This window comes from Amblyomma mixtum, chromosome 3, assembly GCF_055824585.1.
Source record: "Amblyomma mixtum isolate Tamu chromosome 3, ASM5582458v1, whole genome shotgun sequence".
NCBI classification, from domain to species: Eukaryota; Metazoa; Arthropoda; class Arachnida; order Ixodida; family Ixodidae; genus Amblyomma; species Amblyomma mixtum.
In genome coordinates this window covers 57,028,191-57,038,882 of record NC_143014.1, presented here as the reverse complement: position 1 = coordinate 57,038,882, position 10,692 = coordinate 57,028,191, and the positions used below count along the sequence as shown (strand labels likewise).

General features: G+C 49.0%; 1 protein-coding gene across 4 annotated transcripts in view; it reads right to left on the bottom strand.

Annotated features, from left to right (window-relative positions):
* Positions 1-6,708: 6,708 nt before the first annotated feature.
* The window catches only part of LOC149350274 (uncharacterized), a 297,408-nt gene continuing 293,424 nt past the window's right edge, over positions 6,709-10,692 (bottom strand). For all 4 annotated transcript variants that reach the window (XM_089579276.1, XM_089579277.1, XM_089579278.1 and 1 more), the window contains exon 2: positions 6,709-10,326. In XM_089579276.1, coding sequence (XP_089435402.1) covers positions 9,876-10,326 — 451 coding nt within the window. In that variant the 3' untranslated portion in view covers positions 6,709-9,875. The remainder of the gene's footprint in view (positions 10,327-10,692) is intronic.

The following is a 10,692-nucleotide window of genomic DNA, read 5'->3' as shown; positions in this document are numbered from 1 at the left end:
AGGGTGATGAGGGGCTCGTTACACATATGAGAGAAGCCAACAGCCACGGAAACCAAGGAACACAACACACGGGATTTTTTATTTATTTATTTTTGTGCGGTTTATTATATATATATATATATATATATATATATATATAGAGAGAGAGAGAGAGAGAGAGAGAGAGAGGGGGTGGTAAAGCACCGGACGCGAAATTTGGAGCTCGTGGGTTCGGATTACACCGCCTTCATGCGGTTGTTTTTCTTTTGCTTTCTTATCAATTATCTTTCAGCCGAAATAATTGCACTATTAATTTTCTATTGAGCAACACCACAAATTAAGAAAGAAATATTCCCCAGTGTTCCTTCGTTTTGGTGACTGTTGGCTTTCTGCATGTGCGTACACCAAGTGTTTCTGGGAAGACTAAGTAATTTTCAAAAATAGCTTTTTGAGGTAAAAATATGGCTTTTGCGGAATAGAATTGCCATTGTTGGCAGACACCGGAAAGCCGGTGAATTGTCTGAAGTAATAAGCTGGTTAACTAATTTTTAATAATTAACTTTTTAACTCTCAGAGTTAGCAGCCTGGTTGCAACTGGAGATTTGTAGCCGGTCGTTAATAATAGCCATCTCATATTTTAGAATTTCAAAATCGCGATTATTCTTGGCGCTGTGGCTCGACAAAATTTGGCTACATAGTGCCAAATCACGTGCACTTTTCAATAGCATGCAGGAAGGGCAACCCCTCCAGTGGACGTAACTAGTTGAAATAGCAAATTTTGCCCAGCCACAGCGCTGAGGGTAATCGCGTTGTCGAAATTCTAAAAACTGATATGGCTATTACTAACGACCGGCTACAATATCTCTAAATGCAACTAGGCGTCTAACTCTAATAGCTGAAAAGTTAATTATTAAAAATTAGTTAACCGATTCACCAGTTTTCTGGCGTCCGTCAACACTGGTAATAGTATGCTGAAAAAGCCATATTTTTGCTTCAAAAAACCTATTTTTGAGAATTACTTTAGACTGCCCTGAAACACCATGAAACACGAATGAGGAAATGCACAGATAGGACGGCGACGTCAACGTGGGCGGACGCTTCTATATTCTAAAGTTAGGAGCGAACAACTCTCTCACCCACAAAAAGAAGAGAAGAGGAAAAACAAAATCAAATCACAGTGCTGGTTCAAGAGTCAGAGATTGCGGTGCCCCGTGGCACTGCATCACAGAGGCACAAGACATTTCTTTTTGGTTAAATGTTTAGGGGAATCCCCCAAGGTGTAGTAGATTTGTAATAAGGGAGTAATTACTCATTGACGTCCACCCAAGCGCAGCCATACGGCTACACGAATTTGACCAACACTGTTCCCACTTCGAGTTATTGATCAATTTGCTCTCGCCCTACCATAAGCTTGCCGTCCCGGTTAGCTCAATTGGCAGAGCGACTTCTCCGGTGAAGCGATGGTTCCGGTTCAAACCCCGGACCAGGACGAATTTTTCTTTAACTGCGAAGTTTCTGAGAAAGCTGTGTAGCTTTCCTTTGTAGCCGTATGGTTGCGCTTGGGTCGACGTCGTTGAGTAATTACTCCCTTATTACATTTCCTTTTACTGTGCTCAACGCGCCGCTCCGAATGCCATCGACTCACGGCGCTAATCAACCCACGCCTTCTACGTTTTCCCCGGAAGCTGCCGCATGTTCCAGTTGCGCTGCCAAGAAGACAAGCCCAAGTTCCGGAACGATTCGCGTTTCTTGCGAAATTCGGTTCAACAATAAGCATTAGTTATTGGAGATACGCGCATCTGGGTCTCATTGGGCGCTGCTTCACACGTGCCACAAACCAGATTCCCATAACGCAAGCAGTTTCCTATGCAGTTCGCAAAAAGTAAAAGCAGAAAAAAATAAGAGAGGACAAACGACGCGTCGCTTCTTGCTTGTGTCAAGCGCTTGCTAAAGAGCCGTTCATTTTACGTTTAGCGGTTGTTTCTTTTTTTTTGAGAAACCACAGATTACGCGCGCGCTTCATGCCAGCGCTTACACTGAAGAAAGACCCGCGGCACATTACGCGACGTTGAAAGGGGCCGCGGTAAGAAGGACGGCGCTCAGCTCGACTGCCGCAACTCTTGAGCGGGGAGGTTCGCCGTCGTTTGCCGCATTTAGGGACAATAGGCGCACCAAAATGCCGCTTTCTGAAAATGGCAATGGAGAGAAAGCGAGCACTCGGCGCGGCCGCGGATTCCGCAGCGTGCATTATGGGCCATATAAGACGGAAGAAGCGGTAAAGAGCGAGCGCGCGGCATAGCTTTGGCAGAGCCCAGATTTCTCTTCTCGAGTAAAATTGAACGGCGTGTACGAATGAGAGCGAAGAGAAGAAAAAATAAAAAGGAACCGAGCTAATTACATCATTCGGCTGCCGCGGGATGTGGCAGATTCGCTGCGCGGCAACTGCATAAAAACGCCGCGGCGCTCGGTCGCGTGCGCTATCGCGGGGCTTGCTGTGCCGGTGTCTGTCGTGTTAACTTGCAAGCACGCGTGCGTGCACGCACATCGTCTTCATTTGCATAATCTCCAGGTGTCTCCCATAATTTCTCGCCGCACTTGCTTTGAGCGAAGTTTCGCACCCGAGTGAACGCGTATGTATACTGCGCCGCACCGGAAGAAGCAGGGACCTAGCTGGGCTGATAAGGACAATTTAAGTGTGGAGAAACAGGTAAAAAAAAGAAAGAAAATGGAGGGAGGGGCGGGGGGCACAGAGAGAGAGATAGGAGAGATAGAGAGAGATTCACTTGGCGGCGGTGAATGACGTCCCTGCGACTAATTGATCCGTCGAATGGAGAGGCGAGACTCTCGAAAAGAGCCGCGCAACCGCAACGGTGCACTGCGGCAGCGATTTTCGGAGCCCTAATCTCAGTGCCTAGTGGCCCACCAGTGGGCCACCCTTAAACTTTCCTGGGTGCGGCGCGACCCCCCATTCAGTCTCCGGCGAAGCTAGCTTATTTGAAGCGACAATAGACTGCAACAATAACCTGACGTATGTTTTTCGCAGGCTCTTTGAAAAAACCTGATCTGTTCCACGGCTTCATCGCACCTCCACAGAACATTACACGACGTGTCCCATCGGTGGCCCACGATGCAGCGAATGTGTTAAGATCTCGGCCGGCACGGCCGTGATGTGTGGAGACCTAGGTGACAAAAAAAAAAAATCCAGGATCAGCGATTCTCTGTATACTGAAACCGCCATCCTTGGCTCCATGGCGAGAGCGCTCCGCCGGCTCTTCAAGGGGCTTTCCTTCCGTTCACTGCGGTCATTTCTCTCGTCCGTTCTTGGACATCGCTCTGTTCAAGCGGCTCAGGCCTGGCCGGAGATAACGACGTGGAGGGAACGCTGGGGGAGAAAAAAACACAGTTCCGACATCCGCTTAGTCGTGCAATTTGGCTCTCACGCAGATCAGGTAGCTTCGTATGGACAAGGCGGCTATTCTATGAGCCAAACGCCGAACCGACGCGAGCCGGGGTGCGCCGCGGGGAAGATTAGTCGGCGTGCTCATTACCTTCAGATTTCATGCACGGATAATTGCTCTAAAAAGGGAATGCTCTCGGGCGCGTGTGTGTGTGTGCGTGTGGGCGGCTGCAGGCACCTGCAGCGCGCCGCCTAGGTGGTGGGAGCCCGGGCCGGCCGGGGGACTCTGCTCTTTGTTAAGCCGCCTTTAATTACTTCGCAAAGTCGGGACATTTTAAATCAGTTCATTGACTCGGGAGCCCTTAATTTAGCTCCTCTCCGCAGGGCCCCGCTCTCTTGCGCGTATGCATATGTGCATATATTTGGTGCTTCCAGGGATCGAGCCATTTCTTCTCGCAATATTCGCCGCACATGCAAATTAAACGAATGCAATTACAAGCTTTGTGCCCCGGCAGAGTTTTGTGTTGTGCGCTGTGCTTGCGAAAAAGAGGATCTCATTGGTGAATTTCGTTCTGTATATGAGCGCATTAATCGGCATCCTTTTCACGCAAGTTTCGCATTTTTCTTTTTTCCTATAGGCTTAACGCGATGCCTGCAGATAGGTTGTACACATTATAAAGTTAAAGCTAAAGTGATAGTGGGATTTTGCGATCATGCGGATACATAAGTTGGCTGTTCGTCATTCATTTCAAGGAGACGTGTCTCACCGTTACTCTTGTTGAGACGCCTGAGAAAACAGATGCCGATGCCTTGTGCTGGCTTCACTGCAACCCTGCGTTTATCGGACACATGTGTCTAAGATAGTGGCCACTTCAGCTGCGTTGGCAGCCTCCCGTGGGTACGTTCATGCTCGGCTGCGCCGTCAGCAATGCCGACCAAATACAAATCCTTTTCCTTTCAGTCACATCAGTCGCTGTACAGTTCTACAGGCGACAGAGTAGAAATCAGTGCTTACTTTTAGATAAACAGCGCTCCAACGTGCTTTAAAGGCTTTGTCGGGGAGGTTTTCAGCGATTCTTGGAACGGTTAGCAACAGCTGCCGTGCTAACACGCAGAAGTGATCCCTTCCAAAAGACATGCGCAGTGGACCCTCGACAGATGGCGAATGGTGTACATCAACAAGAATCAGTGAATGCAAAGGTTATTCCTGGATGTCCTACGTGGTCATCAGTATCGTTACAGTCTACTCATTTTGCTCCCTCTTTATTCTTATCTTTTTTTTTCTCCGCCCTTTCTTTTTTCAGTAAAAAGAAACGTTTTGTACATTTTGTTTGCCTTTTCTCGGCCCAAGACACTTGTGCGCTATCTAGGCAATGCACATCCATGTGCTCCACTTCTGGCTTTCTTTTTTTATTATTATGCTCCACTTCTGGCCGTGCACTGCGTACATGGTTATCATCCGCGTGTACTGTTCAGGGAGCAGTGGATGAGTCATAGCCAATAGCACGAACGCACGGCAGTTTGTTTCCTTTACCACGAGGTTCCCACTTGAGCACGGCAGGCTCTAGCTGTTTCAATGGTACGATTATACGGGTATAGTGTTTCGTTGGTAACATAAGCATACTTGCCCGTTGCAGCTTTGGCGGCTCAGTTTCTTTCTATGAAAAGCGTGTACTGCTAGTATTATAACTATACTGCAGAGCTAGCATGCTTATTTGTGAAAGCAAAATATATACTGCGCGCGTGTTCGTTTCAGATACTTGCAGCGAATATTAATGTTTAACGGTGAATTATTTTGCTGACCGACAGCCGGGCAGACCTTTTTATTCTGTTTACCGTTGACATTCTGCTATACTCACTCCTAGCACGGAGCACGTAAGAGAAGGCTGAAGGAAACCAGGAAGCCAAGTTTTTTCTTTCTTTACTTCCTTGATGGCAATAACCTTAAGGTCACGTCTCTCGGGAGACGTCGAGTAACGGCGAAGTTAGAAATTCAGATGCCAGTCTGCTGCGCAGGCCAACCTGCTCCGACCTGTACGACACTAACGCACACAACTTACGGCGCTGCACCGTCAAGTGGAAACGAAGACAGAAAAAAAAAAACAGTTTTGGCTACGTGCTTCCTGAAAACCGGTCCGTTCTTTTACCTGCAACAGCAAAGGGTGCTTGAGATGTCCGCTACTTCACCTCGGGGCATGGCGCTGTTGAGAATCCACTTGGAGGATTTGTCGTTCGCTTCACCTCAAACAGTTCCTATTCTTTGAGGGGCGAGGAACTGTGCGGCCGGGAGCCGCAGACGCTAGTTCGAAACCACAGTGAGGGGTGAAGAGTAAAATGAATTTTCTTGAACCGCTTTATCGTTTTCTCAGAGCGGGGTTTTCCGCGGGGTTAATTCTTCCTAGACCCGAAGGCTATAGTAACGTCTAGCAGTATACACCAAGAGGCCAGGGTTCCCCGCATTTTTGTAGTTCTGCTGAGTGCAATGGACTGGAAGTTAGAAAAAAAGACAAAGCCTTTCCAGCGGTCTACAAAACGCTGACGTTGTGACTTTCATGGACAAGAAGGCACGTATGTGCTAACGCGACCAAATGTTAGTGCTGCTTCGGTTTGTGATGAGTGTCTTAGAAGCCCTTTACTGGTAGTGGTCAGTGTTTTATCTAGTTCTTATCTGTTTGTTCATTCAGTGATCAAAAAAGTATTGACGACTCTTTGCGTGACACGCGACAACTGTGATAACTTTTTTGAAGACCCGCTCTTCGTATGGGGTCTGTAGCACATTTCAGGACAGGTCACCGATGCTGTCAGCCGCACTCGTGATCGGTATCAGCCACGTGTTTTGGACGTTACAGCATTCTGGGTTAAAGTACGTCGTGTCCTTCCGTGTTCTTGTGGCATGTTCGCCATAATAGCGTGGCCAATTGCTACGCGTTCACGGTATCCATATTGCAAGTGCGCAGTCGCGGGCACTTCCTCTTTGTCCGGCCGCCATTCCTTCTTTCTCTTTTCGCGCCTTGTCCTCTGTGATAATTGGTGGGAGACGCCCGATGCGCGTGCCCAAGGCTGTGGGCTCGTTTTCTTCCTCTTCACTGTTTTGCGCCGCGACCGCTGTGAGGCGCTTTCGTTTTGCGTTCAAGCACCCACTCCAGCGTTCCTATTGGAGAGTATAAGAGCTGTCGCTGTAATAAGCCGTCTCTATAAAACCTTCTGCAACGCAGTCGGCCGGCACTGATCAGCACGAACGTTGTAGTTGAAAAGTGTTTCCCATTCGGTGACTGAGCCGCATGAAAGCACACTCGAGAAGCGTAGAGGAAAATGACACGTACAAAGTACACTACAATGTTGACTGCCGTTTTATTTCGTGTTTTAACGGGGGACGATAAATAAAAAGACGACACGAGAGACATCAACCAGAAAGGGCGCTGATACTTGGCACGGTGTTTCTTCGTAACATTTCGCGAAGAAGTTTTTTTTTTTCGTGACGTATCTGTAAATATCGAGGCATCTCTTAAAGTTGGACGTCGTGCTCGTGTATTTCGTTCTCAAAAGGTGTCAGCTCTTGTTCTATGGTCCACAGAATCTTGCACACACACACAAGTAATCACAGTAGCTAAACAAGCTAGGACATATCGTAGGAGAAACTCAAGTACTGATAATGATTTCTTCCCTACATAGCAGTAAATGAGCAGCAGCGAATGTGATCACAGACAAACTTTCTGTGTAATCTCAAAATGTTGATTTCTCTGGCACCACGTCAATATGGCATTTCTCGTTTCTGTTCATCTGGCACAAGAAACATGAGTTAGTATGCGTAAACACACAAAAATACACGACATCTTGCCGCGTCTGCACCGCATGCACGTTCTGCTGAAATGCCAGTCCTGGAATAATGAAGTTAAACTGCCATCTTTCGATCGTTTAAAGAGTAAAATGCTGAGCTTTGTTTAGGAACCCGGTACAATCAAATGCAGGCCAAGATCATGGCAAAGTCTAGAACGTCTAGTCCATTCATACACACTGGCACTTGCCCGCTATGGGCATCAGGAATTTGTGCTCATGCCTTAATGGCGACATGCGAATATGTTATCTGATTTTATTACTAGGCTTGTTTGTATTTAACGCCTTTATACTCTCAGAAGAGCAACGACGACATTTGAAGACTACACCAGGGGCCGTATTTTCTAACGATCCATTTCATTTTCCATTCATTTAGTCCTGTGCCATTGGTCGCTGCTTCCAGTGACGTAGGCCGCAGGAAAAGACGTCACACTGATCGTGACAGAAACAGTCCCCTGATGCCACTTGCTTGCGTCCCGCGCCCATGTCACTCTGCCGGACCGGCTCCGACGCTGACGAATGGCGGAGCACGACGGCATGCTTGACACGCCTGGCGAGCTCTATCGGCTCTAGTCCACTCTCGACAAAGAAATTGGGCGCCGGATGTGCGACGAATTGACACAGCATGGTCTGTCACTCAGCCGGACTGGATGTGGCGGCACGGGAGTCGCTAATGTCAACGCCGTGACCAGAACGGCCGCGCCTGTGACCGACCGCTTGCTTTCCTATCTGCTGTTGTTTTCGAGACGATATACGTCACGGCCAAATGGAAAAGGATATGAAATGGATCGTAAGACGGGCTTTTTTTTTTTTGTAGTGGTACGTGAGCATGTGCTGGGGTTGGATGGGTTAGCGAAGGGGCTCTTGTCCCGGCAAATTAATGCACTAAGCTAAAGCGAATGCCAGCCGTGTGAGAAACCCATTTGGCGAACCACCAGGCTGTTTTTTTTTCCTTCATTGTGTGTGACGCGGCAGTTGTGATGCGTAAGAATATAAATGCTGTTCCACAGAGGACACAACATGCTATCAACCTTTCAGGACGATGAAGAGAGCATGTCAGGCTCGTTTTAGCCACAACCATGTCACGTCGATGAGCGAGGGATGACCGCCTGTACAAATGCGCCACGCCTTCTTCAATGTGTATCACCTGTGGCCTTGCTCTAGGTGTGGTAATTAAACTGTGCATGTGCTGTCCAGCGACTCCTGTGTGCCCCTTATTGGTATATGGTGCTACTCACGGAGCGCCTGTCTTCGAGATGAACTGCATGCGCTCATTTACATTCCTTTTTCGCCTATTGGAGCATCATTTGGCACCGCCAGAAATTCACGTGTTTCTGCTGTACACTATTAAAAAAGAATCTTCGCCCCAAAAGGTACCGTTTTGTCCCATAATCGCCGCTTTTGAATTTGTTCTGTCCCATCACGCTGCGCACGCAGGTCCATAAGTCATTACCTGTAGAGCGCTGCCACATTTTATGCAGAAGCTGGCACGTTAATTCGATTCGCGACCATACTTCCTTTTCCTCATCCTGTCTGCAAACAGCCGTCATTTTCTGTCTGAAAATTTGTTTTCAAGCAATGCACTCTATCAGAAAGCTGTAAGTCGCTCTGAACTGTTCACTGCAGCTGGACCTATAGTGCACGACAGAACGGGCAAAAAAAAAACAAAAAGAACGCCCAGAGATTTAGACTTGTACGTTTGTGCCCTCGAAGGTCGTAGTAAAATGCAAAAATGATGCCCCTATTTTGTAATACAGGCCATGTCAGAGCAGCAGCCTCTTAAGCCTGCGTCACAGTTCAATTTCTGTCTCATTTCGCTGCCACTGCCAAACGCGGCTTCTACAGCTACGAATCAGACTGATATGGTCGCTGCTTTGTCAACGTGTATGTTTAAAACTAAAGGCTCAGGTATAAAGGGTACTGGTCAAGGGACACTGCCGAGTCCTCCTGAATGCAGATAAATTTAGTGGGAGACACAGAATGCGTTCCATTATGCAGTGAATCTGTACACGACTCATACCAGGGCCAGGTTTTTGATTACACAGCTTTGGCAAAATCTTGGCTTCTTGCCGAGCTTCCTTCCTACCTTCCTGGCGAGAACCTTGAATTTGTTTTGAACTGATGCTTCACAATAGTGGGCTGGCAAGCGACTGCTCAGGGTCCTACACTGATTAGGCATTTCTCCGCCAAGAAAAAATAAAAACCTTGCGCAGTATTTTCGCGTCGTTTTAAAGTTGATTCGCCTCTGCAACTGCTCCTGGCAGAGAAAGGAATGCCAGGACGTCTAGACACGCGCAAGCCTAGTTGGTGGAAGAACCACCAGTCACATTTTCTTTGTTCGGTAGCTGCGTAATTGCTGCTGCGAGTTTTTGATGAGAGATAACAAGACAGAAACTGTATGCCCTATGTTAGGACCCCTCCAAAATAGACTGCCATGAGTTGCAGCAACCTTAATACCGTCTCATCGGGCTTTCTCGGTTAACAGAGGTTCTGAAACAGTGGCCCTAACGCGCAACGTGATGAACACGACATCTCGAACCACCGGCCTAAGCTCGCAATGTCGCAGGGGCTTGTGTCGAGCTCCGTACTTCCCGGTCCTGTTGGCGCCGACTTTGGTCGGTCAGCCAAGGCGCGGACTGCACTCCACGTCGGCCACGGTCGCCCCCTAGGCGGTCTCCTCGCGGGGCTGCTCGTCATCCTCGGCCTCGGAGGGGCTCTCGGCCACTTGTCCGGGCAGCAGCGGGTCCAGCGATCCGGCCGTGCTCCAGACGCGCACGGCAGCCACGTGCCCCGCCGGAAAGGCGGCGGCCGGCGGAAGCCTCCGCTTGGCGCCCTGCTCGCGCACTGCCTCGGCCTTGTCCAGCGCCGCCTGGCTGGCCGCCATGCGCTTGCACATGGCGCAGGCGCACACCAGGATGCCCAGGCAGAGTACGCCGAAGCTGACGCCCACCACGAGCACGGCGGCCGTCCAGAGCTGCTCGTCGAGCTTGTCGTCGCGTACGATCATCATCACGATGGCCACGCTGGCGCCCGACAGCAGGAAGCCCGACAGCGTGAAGATACCGGCCGCTGCGTAGCAGGCTCGCGTGCCCGGGCTGCTCCCCATGCTGCTGCCTCTGCGTGTGGGGAAAAGCACTCGTCTCAGTTCAGCCGCGCATACAATTACGACGCGGAACGCAAGCGACCGCTCCTTGCTGGTAGCTTGGTCGCAGCTGTATGCCTAAAATGGTCAAACAGCGCAAAACACGCACACGCCACAAGAGAGTAGACGAAAAAAGAAACGCGCTTCAGTTTCGTACTTTCTTGTAGACTTATTGTTTCAGACAATGTTCGTACGTGCGCACCCACTGATAATACCAGTAATAACTGAAATCTTGAATTCCGATAGTTCCTAAAATGTACTGATAGTACCGCTTGCATACGAGAACGGCCCCGGAAGAGTTTTGTACCATCTTGTAATGTAGGGCTCTAAAACAGAGCAG